We start from the raw sequence: 20,603 nt of genomic DNA on the forward strand, positions 1-20,603 counted from the left end.
TTTAATTTTGGCTGCACTGGGTCTCCGTTGAGATGCGCGGGCTTCTCACTGAGGTGGCTTCTCTTGCTGCGGTACGCGGGCTTCAGTAGTTGTGGCATACGAGCTCAGTAGTTGTGGCTCGCAGGCTCAGTTGCTCCGCGGCATGTGGGATCTTCCCAGACCAGGGTTCGAACCCGTGTCCCCTGCATTGCAAGGCGGATTCTTAACCACTGCGCCACCAGAGAAGCCCGGAAACAGGTAGAAGTTTTTAAGCGTCTTCCTCTGGGGGTCTGCTGCTAGCCAGCAGGCGGCTGCCCTGGAGACTCTGAGGGGACTGGCCCGCCAGATCAGCCCAGATTAGCCGAACCTTGTGTGCTATTCAGGTTGCCGAGCGACGCTGCTCCTCCTCCGGCTCTCACCGGATGATCCAGCTCTGGTTACCAGTGACAACTCCCAGGGGAGGGCCCGGAGAGACAGGGAGGCAGGCTGGAGAACACAGGAGGCCAAGCCCTTTCCTATACAGGTTTACCTGGCAGTGTGCGTGTGGGGTATCCCTTAGCTCTCTGGCGAATTTTGGGCCTGTCTCCCCATGCCATGGGCTCAGAAATACAGGACGCACAGGCGCACAGGAGGGTAGCACAGCAGGTACAGCGCCTTGGCACAGGTGGGACCTTCCAGGGAGAGCTGCTGTAGGAGCTTGGGGAGGGGGTCCTGTCCCCACACCTGAGCACCGAGAAGAGCAGCCGTGTGTGTGTGTGTGTGTGTGTGTGTGTGTGTGTGTGTGTCTGTCTATATCTGATCATTGAGCAGGGAATCTCATCAAGAAGGAGAAACAACTCACCAGCCTTCCATTGCTCCTTTGTAAAACTTCCCACCCTTCTCCATTTGGCAGGTCCCTACCTGTCACAGGGTTCTGGAGTCATGGAGTAAAGAGGTCCTAACTCCCTGGGAGTGCCCATTCTACTGAAGGATTGGGGGAGAATAATTAGGCGATTTAACTGTTAGGTAATTTAATCATTTCTATACTTTTAGGGAGGGTTTTTTTTTTCTTTTTGAGGGGTAGGAATCTTAAAGGCTAAGGATTGGAATACCCATCCTCATAATTCTTACCATATGATCACCCTATACTGGGAGAACACCCTCCCACACCCTGGGTGGTCTTTGAAAGTCTGCCCAAGGTGCTCTCAGGAGTAGGCATGTATGTGCCTTGTCTCTGGAGGACTGTGTCCTTGCCAGTGGGCATCAGAATGTGTGGGCACCTCCTTGGGACCGGGAGTGCGGTGACAGAGCGGGCTGTGACACAGAGGCATGGGGGTGGGGGTGGCACGTAGCCTGCAGCCTCTGGCATCCCCCATCCCACCCCCAATTTCTCTGGCTCCTCTTGGGGCCCTAAGCAGAGGACGCCAAGGAGCAGAGATCCCAGCCTTCCCTGGTGCTGGCTGCAGAGATTCCACAACACTTTCTCTGGGCGAGGCTCTGGCTGCCAGCACCCAGGGTGGCCGCAGCGGGCACGTTGTAGCTGTGAGCTGCCTCGGCCACTCGGGCTCGAGAGTGGGACGATCCCTCAGATGCTCGCACCATAAATGTCCAGACACAGAGTCACAGAGGACGGGCAGGGCCTCCTTCCAGAGAGGGCCGGGTAACCTGAGCTGCCGGCAGGCCCTCAGGTCACCTCGGGAGAGGTCAGCTGATGTGCCTGAAGACCATTCATCATGCCCCCAGCCCAGCCTGGCCCTGCCACGGCTATTTCCAGCCTCAGGGTACGGAGCAGCTTATGTAACAGGCTGGCAGCCAGGGGCTGAGCTGGGGGCACTTGTGGCAAGGGATGGGCTGCCCCCACCTCCCACGGTCAGGCCCGCCCCTCAGAGCCCCTGTTCCACATGTGGACGTGTGTGGTGGGAGCTCACAGGCCTGGGTGGAATCACTGGGGACAGCCTGGTGGCCCCCAGCACACTTTCACTTCCTCCCTCCCAACCTGGCCCGGAAGATGACCCAGTCTCCTCCCTCCCATGGACCTGAGGCCACCAAGCAGTGTCTCCTTCACCCCTGAGCCCTGCATGGCGTCTGTTCTCTCACCCTCCCCTGAGGCTCAGAGGAAGAGCCAGGTGTGTTTGCTGCTGGCCCCTCTAACAAATGCCTCTACCCATCCCCGACTCCATTTCCTGACTCCGGTGGGGAGTGGGAGGTATCCCTTGGAGGTTAAGCGGGGTTCAAATACACGTGTCCACATCACAGCTTTGGGCGAGCTCTGTCAGCTGGCTGAGCCTCAGTTTCCTGTATGGGAAATGAAAAATCATACCTCTTTTTCCATGTGCCTGTGATCACGAGGGCTTAGGAACCCATTCTGGCAAGAGGCAGGTTATTCAGGTTTGAATCCCACCCAATCTGTGTGGCCTTGGGCAGTTTACTGAAGCTCTCCATGCCTCCGTTTCCTTGTGGAGAATGCAGACAGTGACACGACCCATCTCCCTGAATTGTAAGGGTCCCATGAGTTTCTACACATAAAGCACTTAGTGCCTGGCGCAGGGCAGCCCCATCTAAGTGTTGGCTATAATTAGACAATGTCTGGAGATCACTTTCCTCAGCCTTGGCTCCTAATAAGCTCTTGGTGAAAGGTAGTTATTTTTAACTTCTTTCTCCTTCACTATTTTAATCCCCTTCATAAACCCACCTTCACTTAGCCTTGCAAGTGCCCTCTAATCTCTCCTCTTTTGTTGCTAATCTGCTGCCACTACCAATAAAGGCATGTGTAAATTATATTCCCAGGTGTTTACATTCACAGAACATTTCACACACATTCCTGTTTGGGCTTCACAGCAAACCCAGGAGCCAGCCATGCAACTCCTGTCATTGCCCTCATTTTGGAGAGCTCAGGATAAGGTGTGATCTGTCCAGAAGACTCAGCTGCTAAGGGGTGTGTCCAGGACAGCCGTCAGGGTATTCCGACCTTGGGCACCGGAGCACGCCGGATGAGGCGGCCAGCCCAATGCCAGCCCATGCCAGCCCCCCGCTGCCAGTGCAGATTAGCACAGGGGGCCCTCCTGCTTCCGGTCCCAGCCTGACTGAGCGCCCACAGAGTGGGAGGAGAGAGGCCTGTGGGCTTTATAAATATCTCCATCCTAGTACCAGCCCTGGGAGACCCCAAAATGCTGTGTGGTGGTGCCCTCTACTGGACAGAAGTGGCTTCTACTGGGCTGCTGCCTCTTTGAAGGAAGAAAGGCAAGTGGTAGATTTATTCATATTTGCACAAAAATCTGTCCAGGGCCTACTATGTGCCAGGCAGTCTCCTAGGAGCCACAGAGGTGGAGGAAAAACTCAAAAAGTCCCTCCCTTCCAGGGAGATACATTTAGTGGGGAGATACAGATAAAAACATATGCAAACTTATAAGCTTTTGTACAGCAAAGGAAACCACAAACAAAACAAAAAGACAACCTACAGAACGGGAGAAAATATTTGCAAATGATGCAACCCACAAGGAGTTAAGTTCCAAAAAATACAAACAGCTCATACAACTCAATAACAAAAAAGCAAACAACCCAGTCGAAAAATGGGCAGAAGATCTAAATAGACGTTTCTCCAAAGAAGACATACAGATGGCCAAGAGGCACATGAAAAGATGCTCAACATCACTAATTATTAGAGAAACGAGAATGAAAACTACAATGACGTACCACCTCACACGGGTCAGAATGGCCAGCATTAAAAAGTCTACAAATAACAAATGCTGGAGAGGGTGTGGAGAAAAGGGGGCCCTCTTGCACTGTTGGTGGGAATGTAAGATGGTGCAGCCACTATGGAAAACAGTATGGAGGTTCCTCAAAAAACTAAAAATAGAACTACCATATGATCCAGCAATCCCACTCCTGGGCATATATCCAGACAAAACTACAATTCAAAAAGTTACATGTACGCCTATGTTCATAGCAGCACTATTCACAATAGCCAAGACATGGAAAGAACCTAAACGTCCATTGACAGATGAATGGATAAAGATGTGGTACATATGCACAATGGAATACTACTCAGCCATAAAAAGAATGAAATAATTACCATTTGCAGCAACATGGATGGACCTAGAGATTATCATACTAAGTGAAGTAAGTTAGAAAGAGAAAGACAAATACCATATGATATCACTTATATGTGGAATCTAAATATGACACAAATGAACTTATCTGCAAAACAGACTCACAGACATAGAGAACAGACTTGTGGTTGCCCAGGTGGGGATGGGGGTGTGGGGGAGGGATGGAGTGGGAGTTTGGGATTAGCAGATGCAAACTATTTTATATAGAATGGATACACAAGAAGAGCCTACTATATAGCACAGGAAATGATATTCAATATTCTGTGATAAACCATAATGGAAAAGAATATGAAAAAGAATGTATATATATGTATAACTGAATTACTTTGCTGTACAGCAGAAATTAACAAAACACTGTAAATCAACTACACTTAAACAAAATAAATTTAAAACACATACGTAGGACTTCCCTGTCAGCCCAGTGGTTGACTCCGCTTCCACTGCAGGGGGCACGGGTTCGATCCCTGGTGGAGAAACTAGGATCCCGCATGCCCCAAGGCGCAACCAAAAAAAATATGTAACATAATGCCATGTAATGAGAAGTGCTATGAAGAAAAACAGAGCAGGTCTAGAGAATGACTGGAAGCTGCTAATGATGAAGGAACAGTCAAAGCGACTTCTCTGAGGAGGCAACAAGGTAGCAGGGACCCCAGGGAAGTGAGGGGAGGCGGAGACATTTTCTGGAGAAAAAGCTAAGGAGGCCCAGGATGAGTTGGAGGGCCCCAGAAGGGGAATTTCTGGATGGGCTGGAGGAATAATGAGACCCACGTGGCCAAGAATGGTGTCAGGGTGGGGCAAGCTCAGAGATGGAGACTTCTCCCTTTCTTACCGTTATGGCACATGGAGAAGGGAGAACATCGTAAGTGCTCTGAGAAGCAGGCGGCTGGGAAGAGTACTGCGCAAAACACAGGCGGCACGATAACACCAGCTAACAGGTTCTGAGCTGGCTATGCCCAGGGCTTTACCGCAAGCCTGTGAGGTGGGTACTCCTGACATTACCATTTTGCTGAGGAGGAAACTGAGGCTGAGAAAAGGAGACGTTATGTGGTTTGCCCAAGGACGGAAATATACAGTCACAGAGCGAGGACTTGAATCCAGGTTTGTCTGACTTCCAGAAGCAGGCTTTTACGATGATTTGTGCTCTTGGAAAAAAAAAAAGGACATAAAACAGCATGCAGAGTATGGCCACATATGCGATATATATGTTTATTATATAATTATATTTGAATTATATAATAAATATATTTAATGCAAATGTGATCATATATATTACATGTATATTATTTTTTAAAGAAAAGACTGAAAAGCAATGCATCAAAATGTGGTGATCCCAAGGGATGAATTAAGCCCCTCCTTCCAGAAGGCGGGAGAGAACACCCTTAGCTTTAACAACGACCACACCTCATCCTCAGATGCTCCCTTTCAGTTTACAAAGTGTCTTCTTTCACTGTCCCGCATTTGGACTTCACGACTGCTATTTCACAGGGAAAGAAGCCAAGGCTCAGGGAGACCGCGACTCTGCCGCAGACAGCCTGTAACAGAGTTGGAACGAGGACCGACATATACATGGTCGGAGTCCTGCAAGGGTCAGGTTAAGGAAAGGACAGAGAAGGCCGAGAAGTCAAGGAAGGTCCGAAAATAAGTGGCCCAGGGGGCAATGAAAGGACGCGGCGACGGAGGTGAAGCAATTCCCTGGTCTTCCCAGCAGAGGGCGACACCTCCCCCAAGCTCTGCAAACCACCCGGGCTACGCCCCCCCCCCCCCCCCCCCCGCAGGGACAGCCCCAGGGAGCCGGGCGGAGCGCAGGGGCAGCTTTCCCCGGATTCTGAAGGGTCTGCGGGCCGTGGGGCAAGGGATGAAGGGCGGGCCCGCAGGCGAGGCTTCCGGGCGCGGGGCGGGGGTGGTGGGACGGGACGGTGTGGGCGTCCGCAGTGGGGTCAAGGGTGCTGGGGCACCGCGCGCCGCTGTGGAGCGAGAAGGTCGCGGCGTGGGCGGGGGGAGGGCGTGCGGCGTGGATGTGGGACTTCCTGAGGAGGCAAGACTTGCTGCTCCGGGGAGGCGATTACTCGCTCAGGCTTTGCCACCTGCTTCCCTCCCAGCGAAACGAAACCCGGAGTCCCCTTCTCCACCCCCAACCCAGCTAATGGCGGCCGCACCTCTTGGCTGGGACCTGCCTCCGCAACTCAGCCCCTCAGCCGCTCGACCTCGGGGTGGGCGAAGGTGGGTGCTGCCCAGCTGACTCCAGTTTGTGCACCCAAGTGGCACTCCCACCCCCACCCCCATTTCAACCAAGTCCAGAACTTGAAGGTCAGTCCTGAAGCGCCTCGGGAGCTCATGGGGCTGCTCCCCCCAGCACCACCACCAGTCTGATCTCCCCCTGCTGACCCCAACTGCTGGTCTAGACATGAACCCCGGCTCAGCCCCAGACTCCTCTCGCCTGCCACCCCCCCGCCGCCCCCCGACCGTTGGCTACACCCAGTCAGCCAGCAGGTCCTGGATACCTGTGTCGTGTCCCTATGCCCCACTCCAACCAATGCAGGGACATAGATGTGTCCAGTGGGCTCTCCTTGCTCCCGAAGAGCTCCCAGTTTGGGGGGGGGGAGAGGGCGGAGGCAGGGGAGTGGCCACCACACATCCCAACACTTACACCGTGAAGCAGAAAGTGTTTCTGTGCCAGTGGGAGGCTCAGGTCCTCAGCTCCCTGAGGATGACACGGATGACAGGACCTCAGGGCGTGCCTGAGTTCAGTCAGTATTTGGAGTGCCAAGGTTCTAGGTGGGAGGGAGTTCAGAGGCCTCCGGAATCATCTTCATTCAACATCCAATCAATAAGTCCTTACTGAGGGTCTGGGGTGTTTTTAAAAATCCCGATGCTCCAGCCCCGACCCAGAACTCCCAAATCAGAATATTATGGGGGGACTTCCCTGGTGGCGCAGTGGTTAAGAATCCGCCTGCGAATGCAGGGGACACGGGTTTGATCCCTGGTCGGGGAAGATCCCACATGCGCAGAGCAAGCAAGCCCGTGAGCCACAACTACTGAGCCTGCGCTCTAGAGCCCGCGAGCCATAGCTACTTAAGCCCCTGCGCCTAGAGCCCGTGCTCCACAACAGGAGAAGCCACGGCAATGAGAAGGCCGCGTACCGCAACGAAGAGTAGCCCCCGCTCACCGCAACTAGAGAAAGCCCGCGTGCAGCAACGAAGACCCAGTGCAGCCAAAAAAAAAAAAAAAAAGAAAGAAAAAAGAATCTTATGGGGAGGGGTAGGGTCCTATCTTTGGTTAAATGTCCCCCGGGCGATTTGTTGCTATAGTTGGTAACCACTGGTCTTGCATTCACTTAACCAGAGACCGTGTTCCTCAGCACTAGTGGGGCTTGATCTGGGCTTTCAATCAGGGTGAAATCTGGGGAAAGCTGAAAGTGGGACCTGGGTGGCCAGTCACTCTGGTGGGGGAAGGGAGTTGCTGAATGGACTGGCCAGCTGTGTGTGTTGGAGGGGACCCTGTTAGTGACTCTTTGGGGAAGCAGTGGGGAAACAGGGACAGTATTTGCATAATCTTTACTTTTCGCAGATTTGTGTGTTCTCTACTGAAAGGCTAAACTCCAGGAACAGAAAATTCGCTGCCATTTAGGAGGTGTCCCTTATAGCAGCAATTCTTTGTGTCGCAGTTTAGCAGCTGCGCTCCTCCCCTCTCCCCCCTCCCACCCCAGTCCCGGAGCCTCCAGACCATGCGGAGTTCCCTGCAGAGAAGGTAAGCTGGTTGAAATCGTTGGAGTTGGATGACTTAAAAGTTCTGAATTCATTCTTCACTCCCTTCAGGCATACCTGCCTTCAGTGTTTTTTGAATGCCCACTCATTACCAGGCCCAGGAATGGTGTCCGAGAGCTTCAAATGGGTTGTGCGGTTCCAAGGAGGCCCCGCCTTGTAAGGGCGTGGGAGCGTGGCTGAAGAGGTGGGCTCGAAGGCGGGGAGCTGCCTTCACAGCTTGTTGGCGGAGGGGAGGACCCTACTTCTGCCCCACCCTGTTTCCCGAGCTCAGGGCTGAGAGGTGCAGTGTCCTGAGGTTACCACCAGGGGTCAGGCGCACCTGCTCTGTTCACCAGCGTCTGTCTCATCTCTTGGCTATCTTACTCTCTGAGGAATCTTCCTTGGTCCCTTGCCCTTTCTCTCTCACTTCTCTCGGCCTATCACTCCCTCCTTTAGGTCATCCCATCCAGCCATCAATGCAGGACCAGGCAGGCTCCCAACTCGACAGGCTGACGTTTCTTCTGACACTTGGAGAGTCCCACAGCCCTTCTCACTTCCCCAGCTTCATGAGTGACGGACTGGTGAACAGAAAGTGTCATCTACTGTCTCACTGTTTCCCCTCCTGCTGCCGTTCAGCTCACGTTCTCTGGTTTTGTTTCCAGGCAAAACAGGAGCGTTTATAGGTTCCCTCCTTCTAACAGGTTTTCTTACGTGTGTCCACAAAGCACTTCTCTAAACCCAAGTTCTTTTGTGACCCCTCAGAACCCAGTGCCAAAAGCCCCTCCCCACCTCACTCCAGGACAGCACCCACATCCAGGAGCCTTGATCCCTGTGGACCTGATCTCCTCCTCCTTTTGCTGTCTGCTACACCTCAGACCCTGCTCCCTCAGGTCCCACCATTCATTTACCCTCCGTGCTCCCACCTTGTTCCCCACGAGTGAGTCTTACAGCTTTGGAGGTTCAATTCCTCGAAATGATTCCTTACCACCTTGACCCTGTCCTCACACTCCTTCCTCGAGGAAGACTTCCCTCTCCCCAGTCTAGGCTCTAGAGACAGATCTGAGAGAATGCTGGCTGAAGCAGGTACCAGCTGTGCTACCTTATCCTCTCTGATCCTCAGTTTCTTCATCTGTAGAATGGGCTGTCAGATATGCTGTGAGGCCTAAGTGAGGTGATGGATGTGGACGTCTTAGCACAGTGCTGGTACCTAGGGGATGCTCTGGGAGCCAGTCTCCCGTCCTTTCCTTCAGGACAGCTGCCATCCCCACTGTCCCCCAACTCCAGCCTGCTGTCAGGAACCTGCCTTTGTCTCTGTGCACTGGCTGCTTCCGCTTCCCCCACCGCCCATGGGCAGAGCTCTGGCCTGGGCAGAGGGGGACGAACCAGGGGACTCAGGGCCATGCAGCCACCATGATTGAGGGGATGGGGCAGATGCAGGGCTCTGTGGGGACCTCATATCTGAACTCCATCTGCAGGGCTGTGTCCTCAGTCTACCATGCATGAGACCTGGGGTGGCGTCCACTCTCCTCCTTCCTGTAATTACTAGGGGCCCCTTATGGCCTGGGGAGGAGGAGGGCTCCCACAGAGTCCCCTGAGGCTTTGAGAGAACCAGAACGCTGGTGGGAGGGGAGGCAGGGCAGGGGGGATACCGACCGCACAATATTCCAAGTCCCTGCTCCTTTCCCATCCACCCCCACCCCTCCACCAAACACGATCCCTGGGTTAATTTTTAGCATCACAGCTCTCACATTAGTCACTCCCTGTCACCCCACCTACACGGCAGGAGGCTGCTGTGCTGGTGCCGTCATTCCGTCAGCTGAGAGGTGGGATCCAGCCCCACCCTGGGCACCCCCTCACTCTCCTCGGGGTGCATACGGCCAGCCAGGAGCCCCCCTTCAGCCTGGGTAAGCGGTGCTGACATCACTGCCAACGCTAGCTGCTTGGTGGGGGAGGGGAGGGGAGGAGCAGGCTGGTAAGAGAAGGGCTGGGAATCTATTCTAGGAGGAGAAAGCCAGGGAGGCCCTGGCAGCCCCCCACCCCCAGGAAGGTGCTAGGCTATGCCCAGGCAGCTGGTCTCCTGGCAGCCAGGGGCTCTGGGAACAAAGGTGCGAGAGGGCCCCTCCCCTGGACCTGAGCCCCTGGGAGCCGCTGTCTGTCATCACTGCAAAGCAGCTGTTCAAACAGGGAGCTTGGGGAAGCTCCGTTTTCTTAATCAAATGTCCTCCCTCCCCAGGACCAGGGAGGGCAGGGCAGCCAGGTGCGTGCGCCCTGGCTGGAGCCGACAGCCAGCCCCGAAGGGATTTGGTGAGAAGGACCCACAGATGCCAGCTACAGATGGTGCAGGGCAGGGGCCTCCCCACCCCACCCTCCAGGGCTGAGAGGTGGGTAGGTCGTGGTCACCCCTGTGCAGGGCTGGCCCCAAGGAGGCATTCCCATATATTGAGCACCTGCCACACGCTAGGTTGTGTGAGTCCCTGGAGCGGTGTTAGTAACACAGCTGAGTTTCCTGCCTTAGAAAGGCAAAAGGCAGATACAAAAGAAGTCAGTAAAATTACCAACTGAGAGTAAGTGCTATAAGGAAAGAAAAATAGAGGGCTCAAGGTAAAGCATAATGGGGACAGGGAACTTCTGATCAGATCACGAACATCTCTTTAAGGAGGTGATGTTTAAGATGAGATCTGAGGCTGGAGGAACCAGTCTTGCAAAGAAGACTGTTCCAGGCACAGGGAACAGTATGGGCAAAGGCCAGAGGCAGGAAAGAGCTTGGCATATTTGAGAATAGGACTAGAAAGAAGAGTGTGGCTTAAACATGATGAGTGACACAGAAGGAGAAACGATTTGCGCTTGAAGAGAACTGCAGGGCCCAGATCTTGCAGAGCCTCGTGCAGGGCATCCCAGTACAGTTGCAGAGGTTGTGCACTGCACAGAGGCTCGCAGCTGCCAAATCGCTGGGCCCGCGTGGCTGCCGTCAACCCACAGGAAGGGATGCGTTTTTGTAATTTGTCTGCCCAGAGGGACAACACATTATGGCTAGGCCACGATAAAGAGTTTGGATTTGATTTTTTTATTCCAGGGGAAACCATAATGGGTTTTAAGCGGAGGAGGGTTGTGACCCAATTTCCTTTTTGGAAAGATCACCCTAACTGCTGTGTGAAGGGGTGGTCCAGGGGTGAGAGATGAAGCAGGGAGCCATTCAGGAGGCAAGTGCAGTGGTGCAGGAGGGAGAGGCCTCCCTCCCGCCACTTAGACCTCTCAAAACCACCCCTTGTATGCTGATTACTGCCAGGGAGAAGCACTCAGGAGGCTCAAAACTCAGGCCCAACTCTGCCACCTACTTTCTGTGTGACCCTGGACAGGTCACTTGCCCCGGGTCACCTCAAAGAAGGTGGTGACCACCTCTTGAAGATGCTTTGAGCACACACTGTATTTATCGAGGCTCTATTATGCGCTAGCGTTGGGCAAGAAATAAAGCAGTGAGTAAGACAGGAGAGGTCCCTGAGTCCTGCTGTATGGAGTGTATATCCTAACAGGGAAGGGAGCCAGGCAAAACCCAAAACCCATCCGGGTCGAGACAGTTTCAGAAGGGGGTGAGTAGTATGATGGAAATAAAACAAGGCTCTATCAAAGCAGAGGGTGCGACAGTATTTTAGACCAGATGGGACGGCTTTGGGGAGGCCAAGCTGAGTGCCAAAGGAGTCAGCTATGGACGGAGCAAGTGCAGAGACCCCAAGGGCAGGGCATCTGAAGTGTACCGTGGGCGAAGTGGCCAGAGCAGGGAGCGAGAGGGGAGGCAAGAAAACGAGGCAGGCAGGAGTCAGATATCCCTGCGTAAGAGCTGGAATCTTATACTAGGAGTGATGGGAAGCTTTGAGGAGTTCTAGAGCAATGAGTGACCAGTGATTGGGCCTGTCACAGGTTGGGTGGGTGATGGCTAAGGTCTCCTAAGCAGGAGACCCCAGACCCCTGGGAGAAAGGATGCCAAGCAGTTGTTTACACAAGGATAGTTCAGAAGTATAGAGGAGCCTTGACCCCACCAGTTGTGGTATTTGGGGAGGGAAGTTCTAGATACATTAAACACGAGACCCAAGTTCTGAAGGGGTGTGGGGCCTCTAGTTCAGGCCCATACATGTAAGTTAAACTCTCCCAGTCTGTTTCCCTGGCTGCAAGCTCCGAGTAAATTAGATGTAAAATATTGTGTGTGTGTGTGTGTGTGTGTGTGTGTCTGTGCGTGCGCGCGCATGCTGGGGGTCGGGGTGGTGGAGTCAGAGCTTGCCCGAGCCCAACCCTCCCCCTCGGGCAGTCACCACACTGACACAGATGCAAAAAACCGTCAATTTTATACAGTCTGTGGTTCAGAAGCAACAATATGCAAAACGGTGGAACAGTCTGTGCTGCCCCCATCCCCCCAAGACAGGCCCATTCCTGTCCCCCAAGGGGCAGAGGACCCAGGACCCCTGCCGGGCAAGACCCCACTTAGTTACAGGCTCCTGGGAGGGGCCAAGCCCTTAGGGGTCAAGGCTGGGAGGGAGAGGGACCAGCGCTGGTTAACTGGAACTATGTGGGGGGATGGGGAAACGACTGGGCATAGGCCATTTCTCCCCAAGGCCAAGGGTGGGGAGCAAGTAAAGCTGAGGAGAGGGCTTCGTGGGGCAGGGTCCTCTCACCCGGAGGAGGGGTTTTCTTGGACACCCCACAAGGCACTACTGACCCAGATGTAGGATGGCACGCCCCATCTTTGGCCCCGGAACCTCTCCCAACCCCGAGCTCGCCTAGCTCTCCGTGCCCACCTCCCACTGTGGTTCTGGGGAGGAGTAAAGGGGCCTGGGGCTCGGGTTCATTCACCACTCTGCACAAGCCAGGAAGGCAGGCCAGCTGGGGCTGGCGAGGACCCTCTCCCGCCGCCTTGGGCTCCCGGAGTCTCCGCGGCCAGGCGCCCGCCCCCGCCCCCTTTTTGCACTGGCTGGAAAGAATAAATAAATAAATACCTTCCCCCGCCCGCCCCCGCCCCTACAGCTGGCTCTCCTCCTCCTCCAGGGAGCGGTTGAGTCCGGGGATGAACTTGAGCAGCCGCCGGCGGAAGCTGCGGTACTTGGTTTTGCGCAGGCCGGAGCCGCACAGGGCCTGCTCGCGGGCCTCAGTCCAGAGAGCGCTCGGCGCCCCCACGCCGCCGCCGCCGCCGCCGCCGCCCCCGGGGCCCGCGCACCGCACGCTGGCGCTGCGGCTCAGCACCGCCCGGGGCCCTGGGGTCGGAGCGTCGGCGGGGCCCAGGCCGGGCGCGCGCGCGGGGGGCGGGGGCGGCGGGGGCTCAGGCGGTTCAGCGCCCCCGAAGAAGCACGTGTGGTAGACGGCGTCGTCCGCGTCGCCCCCGGCCCGCCGCGCGCCGCCGCGGGAGCCCCCGGGGGCGGCCAGCAGAGGCCCGAAGGGCAGTGAGCCCGGGAGCAGGCCCGCACCGTACAGGCTGGAGCGCACGGACTCCAGCGTGTCATAGATGCTCGGGTCCTTCACCACGAGGCCTGCCGGGGCAGAAGACACGAGGGAGGGCCGTCAGAGGGCACGGGTAGGAGACCTCAGCTCCTTCCTGTTGACCATCTGTGTGGCCCTTGGGCAAGTCACAACCTTGAACCTCACTTCTCTTGTCTGTAAAACAGGAATTATACACTCAGATCCTTAGGAGGGTCACTTATGACACAAGAGCCACGGAAGGGGTCTGAAACAAACTCTGGGAGCCTTCCTGTTCCCATCTGTGAAATGAAGATGGTGCTATCTCGTACTTTCCTTCAGGGAACAACTGTGAGAATAAACTAAAAATGTGTGTGCACCAGCCTGGGGCAGCATTGTACCCAAAGTAGTAGCTCAACAAACCTTTCTTCACTTTGGAGGGGGAAGTAACCCACTAGTTCTGCGGGGGAAGCAGGAATGGGGGTATCAGTAGGGGTGCAAGTGGCCCTTCACACACCCCTCATCTACTCACCGTGCACCAGCCGCTGCTCCTGCACCATTAGGGACCTGTATTCTCCCCACTTCTCATACAGGGTTTGCTGTAAGAGACACGCCCCGCCTCACTGTCAGGAGCTAGCAAGAAACTAGCAGGAGGTGGGTACAGACTGAGGGATCAGGGAGTACACAGAAGAAACCCTAAGGTTAAAAGGAGGTTCAGGACTTCCCTGGTGGCGCAGTGGTTAACAATCCGCCTGCCGGTGCAGGGGATGCGGATTCCAGCCCTGGTCTGTGAAGATCCCACGTGCCGCCGAGCAGCTAAGCCCGTGCCTCACAACTACTGAGCCTGTGCTCTAGAGCCTGCGAGCCACAACTACTGAGCCCGCGTGCCACAACTACTGAAGCCTGCACGCCTAGAGCCCATGCCCCGCAACAAGAGAAGCCAACGCAATGAGAAGCCCGCGCACAGCAATGAAGAGTAGCCCCCGCTCGCTGCAACTAGAGAAAGGCCGCGCGCAGCAACGAAGACCCAACGCAGCCAAAAAAATAAATAAATAAAATAAAAGGAGGTTCAAGCAGACAAACGACCCCTAAAAAAGAGTGCGGCCGGTAGGGGCAGGGGCTTGGGAAGAGGAGGGTGGCGACTGGATGTTATCTGGGCTGCTTTACCTTCAGGTACTGCAGACGAGCCTCCAGTTCCGCCTTCCGAATTGATGTCCCGTACAGAGTTTCCAGTCTGAGGAGGTTGGGGAATCAAAGGTAGGGTGGGGAAACACTGAGAGAAGCTGAGCTCAGGAATCCCTCAGGGACCGCGGCACTTGGACGTACCTGAGAACGTTGCCAGACGCCTTAATGATGTCAACAATTTCCCGATGCCGGATGCCTTCCACGTTCAGGCCGTTGACACTAGCGATGGTGTCCCCTGCCAGGCAGAGAGGGGATCAGAATCTGCTCCACGGGGCATGTGGAAGAATTCCAGCCACCTTCGCCAGAAAGGGTAGGGGTAATGACCCCACAAAATTCTCCTGAACTCCCTACCCCCAGTCATGGTTCTGGGGAGATCATGTCCAGGCCCGGCACCCCAGCAGAGGGGCCAAGGCCCTCAGACACCCACATTCTCACCTCACTCTCAGGAAGCTCTGTCCTCAAAGGCTGAGCCCTCCAGGCAAGCCTGGGCTGCCCCCAGAGCTGGTTATTTTGGTCCAGCCCACAGGCTGTCGAGACACCCAGCCGAGACAGGAAGGGGGCAGGGTGAGAAGCACCAAGCTGGGAACTAACACCGGCCCCAGGCATGAGAAACCTCAGCTCTGATACCCTGGGCCACTGCAGAGCCCCCTGACCTCAGGCAGAGCAGGGCACCATCTCCGAGGGCCCATTTCCCATCTGGAAAAGGGGGTGTGGACCCCTGCGGAGGCTACCATGGCGATTAGGAGGGAGGGTGGATGTGAAACTACTTTGCAAAGTTGCAATGTACCACTTAGCTACCGGGGGCTGCTGGTAAATAGGGAGGTAAGGGCTTAGGGAAGGAAATGGTGACAGGACTGGGTGGGGGTCAGTTGGCTGTCCCTTCCTGGGACTTGGGACTCTAGATTTGGCCAATTCGAAGGGTCTCCTACCAGTGGCACCATTTCCTTGTTAGAGGAAGTATCACAGGTACCCCAGTGTGGGGCCAGGTTGGGAGCAAGACAGACCCTGATCCTCGATATCAAGCGGATCTAATGGAGTGGTTCCACCCCGCCTCCTGCCCACGCTGGACTGCCAGATCGCCAGGGGGAGGAAAAACAGCGGCACCAACACCTGCCATTTACCAGGCCCTGGCTCTGTGCCCAGGGGATTCCCTCACCACGCTGACGTGAGGACATGGTATTGCCCCCAATCTGCAGATGGCACTGCTCAGCATCACACAGTAAATGGCAAGTTTGCCTAAGTCCAATCCGTGCTTCTTTCTGGCCTTCTCAAAATAGGAGGAGGAAGGGAAATTGTTTTCAGAAGAGATTTCTTACCCCCTCTGCTTGGGAGTAAGGTCATACCCCTCTTCCCAGAGCCCTGTGTCCCGGGTTCACGCCTCACCTGGTGTGAGCCCAGCCAGCTGGGCAGGGCTGGACTCATGAACCCGGCAGACAAAGGTCACCATCTCCACGCGCTGCTCCTCCCGGTGGTGAAGGCCATAAGTCTGTAATAAACAAGGGGACCCTCAGCCCAGGGGTGGGGCGAGATCCATCCAGCCCTCTGACCAGCCTCCCAAGCCGTCCCTCCCTCTGCACTCAGCTTCTCCCACCTGGATCTCAAAGCCGAAGGTCTGGTTCTCCTCCTTCTCCAAAGTCAGCACTTTCCTGCAGGAGACACAGGGGCCATCTCATCAAGACTGTCAGGACTAAAAGGAGCTTGCCAGTCCCATAGCATGGCCCCCCGCTAGAGCTGGGAGTCTGCTCTGGTACATCCAGGCAGGGTTCACTGTCTCCAGTGACAAGTCACACTCATCACAGGTTGTCGGAATGTCCTTCTCCCATTCGCAGCTGAAATCAGCTTCATTGAGCCACACAGCATCAACCCAGCCCCTGGTGGGGGAGGCACGGGGACAGCTGACCCCCAGAGCCGGTGGACTAGCTGAGTTTTTCAGCCACACTCCCAGCTTTCTAGTGAGCCCCAGAATACTACTTACTGACTTAGCTGAGGCCCCAAATTCGGCCACAGCCTGGAGCACCGTCCGCTGCAGAGCCCTGGGGAGAGGGCTGGCCCCACCCCCAGAGGCCAGTCACGAGGCTGAGCCCAGACCACAGCTGCTCCTCCCAGCTGCGGTGAGGCCAGCCCACCAGATGTGAGGGCTGGGGGGAGGGGAGCCTCGAGGCCGCCCCTTCCCGCACTGCAGGCCTGCCCACTGGACACAATGGTCTGGAGTAGCTCCAGATTCTCGTCTGCTGGGGGAGCCCAGAGTTTCCTCTGCCCACCCCCACACCCCCTTCCTTCCCGCCCAGCCAGAGGCAGAGTTAAAGCAGCCTGCAAAGGCCCCTTCAAGCCTCAGGGCCTCAGAAAGGCCCTGGAGACCCAGGCCTCTCAGTGCCCAACCTGACCCACATACCCCCCAAACGCTGAGCGGCAACTCCCCGCCCCAGCCTGAGCTCCTCCCTACTTTGAACGCAGGGCTTTCCCCCTCTACACGTATTGGGGCGGGAAGCAGGGTGACTTCTGTGTCTACTCCAGTGCTCTCTGGTTTTCTGGGAGGGTTGGCAAACTTTTTCTGCAAAGGGTCAGACAGTAAATATTTTAGCCTTTCTTTTCGAGACCTAAATTATTTGACAGCCTCCGTCCTATATTGTTCTTTGTTTTTATTTGTACGACCCTTTCGAAACAGAAAAACAACTCTTGGCTCAAGGCCAGTCTGGCCGGCGGGCCACAGTCTGCCGATCATTTTGGAAGAAGCCACGCCCAAATCAGGATGGGACCTGGGCAGAGTGGGGCCTGAGTCAGCACCTACTTCTGCCCTCACCTCAGACCCTGCCTAAGAGGCCACCACAGGACGGGACCAGCAGAGGACTGAGATTTTGGGTGCAGGGGCAGACAGACTGGAGCAGCTGGACGTAGCCTGGCCATGGTTTGGGCCCTCGGAGTTTGCTGGGCTGGGAGGGCTCAGGGTAGCCCCGAAGACTTCCTGCTTCCCTCCTCCCAGATCCAGATCTCTCCGGGGAGGGGTAACTGGCAGGGACTGGGGGTGGGTTGAGGAGCACCTGATGACTCAAAAGTCCCTATCTCCTTCCTCTGCCACCCCCTTCACACAGCCCACACCTCCACCTGCCCCTCATTCCTAGCAAGGGTGCTGTGCTGAGAGGGTGGGAGAATGACTCCCCCCTGGCTGGGCTGAGATGCTGTGTCGTGCTGCCCCCAACCCAGCGCCTCACCCTTTTGGACCAGGGCAGGGGCTGCGGTAATGGTGACTCACCGCTGCTGTTCGGGACTCTGGCTGAGGTTCTTCCAGCGCAGTCCCGAGCCCTGGGTGGGAAGGAGAGTCAGGAAGGAGCAGGTGAGAGGGAGCTACCCTGGAGCAGATGGTGAGAGCCCTCCTTTGGGGGTTTCTCACCTGGGCTCTGGCCCTAGACCCAGCACCCCACTTCCTGTTGCCTGTGTGTCCGGCCCCAGCTCCACACTTACTCTGGTGCTGGCGTAGCTATCTGCAGAGTGCCACCACCAGCACCATTCCACAGCTTTCTCCCTAAGCTCTATCCCCACAGCCGGAGGACTGTGGGGGCACAACAGTCTCCCGGGTTCCAGATGCATGAACCTCTAAGCCCTGTGCTGGTTCCCAACCTGGAGGGTAGGGGGTTTCATTACTCTAGATAGAACAGTCTCCACCCCCAGGGTGCACGTCTGCGGCGGCTCAGGCCCCCTAGACCCCACAAGCTGAAGCAGGGGCTCTTCCCAGCTGTTATTCAAGGAAGGGCAGGGGGCCCCTGGGCTTGCCTATGAAAACACTCCAGAGGCCCCTGGGCCGGTCAGGTCTCTCCTAATTTCTCATTCACACAGAGTGGCTCGGGGGAGCCGGGGTCAGAGGCCCAGGTCTGGAGGGCTGGACTCTCAGCCTGAACATGGAAAGGCAGGGGACAGAGGGGCCCAGCCTCCTCCCTCAAAGTAGACTGTTTCAGGGACCAACTATGGATTCCAGCTGCAGGTGGCCAACTGTGCCCAGCTCCACCTGGGTCTCTCAACATTGCCATATATTTTGTTGCTTTCTGGGACAAAAACGAACAAAAAAACAAAACCTTGGATCTCAAACTTGTCCATAAGTCTCACTATACTTAAGGAGAGACATTGGGAGGTTTTTTTTTTTTTTTTTTTTTGGCATGGCGGATGACAGAGCTGAGGGTCCCTACCTCTTTTGGGTCCTTGAGAAACTAAAGCAGTCTCTCTCCCTCCCTAAATTATTGATCCTTGGAAGAAGCCCAGTGTCAGACCAGCCCTTGTCCTGTGTGCCCCAAACAGCCCAGGGCCTTCCTGGTCGGTGCCCTTGTTAACCCTCCCCCCAGGCTGCCCCAAGGCCAGGAAGAGAAGGAAGCCCTCCTTCTCCAGAACCAAAGATTGGCCTCAGGGGTGGGGACAGTTCCCAAATGGGCCAGGGAGGAAGGACTGGGCCGCAGAGAGAGACCCCTTTGTCTTTCCACCCGATTTTCATAAAATGCAAATTCTCAACAAGCTGTTCATTGTGTTGGGGGGAGCCAGGGCCCAGGGGGAGAGGAGGGGAGCTGAGCTGGGAAAGGCCACCAGCCCCCTCTCCTTAACCTGGGTCTTGAGTTCCCCTTTCTGAGTGCTCGGGTCCCCCTCAGGCCAGAGGAAGAGCCCGGCGCAGGGGGAGACTCAAAGGGCGGGCGCGGCCCGCATCCTTCCTGCCCCGCAGGCGCCCTGCGACCCCTCCCACCGCGTCCGGTCGCGGCTGACTTCCAGGGAGCGGTGGCCTCGAGCCCCGCACCTCAGACGCAGGGCAAGGCGGCAGGCCCCGAGTCCAGGAATCCGGGCGTCCCCTCGGAAGGGTCGGCGGCGCCGCACGCACTTCCCCCGCTAGAAGGCACGCGGCGCGTCCGCCGCCCTCCCCACCTGGAACCCGCAGACTCTCAACTTGACTGGGCGAGCGGCGGGACCCCAGCCCGAGGCCTCCCCGCTCCCACGGGAGAAGCCCGGGCGAGGCGTCCTGGGGACCTCGAGACGTCTGGACGCGGGGAGGCGGGGCTCGGGGGTGGCCGAAGACCAGCTAGGGCGAGGGGAAGGGGACCTGGGGAGGCGGCAGGAAGGAGAGCAGCGAGACGGGGCGGGGGCGCATGGGGAGTGGAGAGCCGCCAGGTCGGGGGCGGCGTGGAGCCGGGGTCGCGGGTATGGGGGATTGCTCCTTCTGAGCAGAGGATCGAGGGGACCCAGCAGGATCTGAACGTGTCCGTGGGGGATCAGCGGGCTGGAGAGGAATGGGGGAACTCGGGGACCCCAGGAGAATGGTGTGGGGGTCGGCAGGCGCGAATGGGGGCTGCTGCGGGTTGCGCGGGTCCTGAGGAAGGGACCCCGGAGGGTACCGAGAGCCGGGCGGGGGGCCGCGGGAGTTGGGGGGGATACGCACCTTTCGGCGGGGCAGGGTACCCCCGGACACGGCGAGCGCGCGATACAGCTCGGCCGGGTGATAGTCCTCCAGCGCCGCGTACAGCTCGTCCCCGGGGGTCCCAGGGCAGGCGGCTGCGGCAGGGGGGCCCGAGGCCGGGGTCGGGGTCGGAGGGGCTGGAGCAGCTTCCGAGTCCGGGGCCGGGGCAGCGGGGTCTGGGGTGGCCGCCGCCTCCTCTTTCTGCTGCAGCTTCCTGAGTCGGCGGAGGGTCATGGCTCCGGCGCCCCTCGGAGGCGGCGCTCGCTCCGCGCGGCGGGGCAGGCGGCGACTCGGGGATGCCAGCCGGCAGGGTGGTGTGTCGCCTCCCTTTATAGGCTCGGGGGAATCGGGGCGGGCGGGGAGCGGCCTCGCGGGGCCTCGCCCCCCGCACGGCCGGCTCCGCCCCCCCGGGGGGGGCAGCTGTCCCGGAGCCCCGCCCACAGCTCCCGAGGCATGCCAGGCTGGGGAAACTCTTGGGGACCGGAGTGCTCAATAGGGGGAAAAGCTAGCCTCAGAGGGGAGGGGGGTCCAGGCCATCGGGGGGCGGAGCATAGGTCTCCGTGATACCTGAGGGACGGGGAGCCTGTGAAGGGGCTTGTGCACGAGATTTGAAAATTTAGGGATGGATATCTTTGGAGATTCAAGCAGTCTGGCCGTGGAGCGACCGTAGGAGTCCTTAGGAGGAGGTTTGGAGGCCGCCCAGAGTAAGATTCTAGGAGACCCAAGAGGCTGCAGGAGACTTTA

The 20,603-nt window shown here is 57.0% G+C and overlaps 1 protein-coding gene across 2 annotated transcripts; it reads right to left on the reverse strand.

Annotated features, from left to right (window-relative positions):
• Window positions 1-12,128: 12,128 nt before the first annotated feature.
• TAMALIN (trafficking regulator and scaffold protein tamalin) lies at window positions 12,129-20,152 on the reverse strand. 2 transcript variants are annotated; one of them, XM_030851665.2, is made up of 8 exons: window positions 19,842-20,152; window positions 17,685-17,734; window positions 16,026-16,080; window positions 15,818-15,920; window positions 14,576-14,669; window positions 14,417-14,483; window positions 13,782-13,848; window positions 12,129-13,323 (listed from the first exon to the last, which is right to left on the reverse strand). In XM_030851665.2, the coding sequence occupies exons 1-8, from the start codon at window positions 20,091-20,093 to the stop codon at window positions 12,818-12,820; spliced, it is 1,194 nt and encodes a 397-aa protein (XP_030707525.1). In that variant the 5' UTR covers window positions 20,094-20,152; the 3' UTR covers window positions 12,129-12,817. The 2 variants fall into 2 exon arrangements, with proteins under 2 accessions (XP_030707525.1, XP_060162715.1); XM_060306732.1 differs by lacking the exons at window positions 17,685-17,734; window positions 19,842-20,152 and adding an exon at window positions 16,410-16,675.
• Window positions 20,153-20,603: the final 451 nt, after the last annotated feature.

Source organism: Globicephala melas, chromosome 10, assembly GCF_963455315.2.
Source record: "Globicephala melas chromosome 10, mGloMel1.2, whole genome shotgun sequence".
Lineage (NCBI taxonomy): Eukaryota > Metazoa > Chordata > Mammalia > Artiodactyla > Delphinidae > Globicephala > Globicephala melas.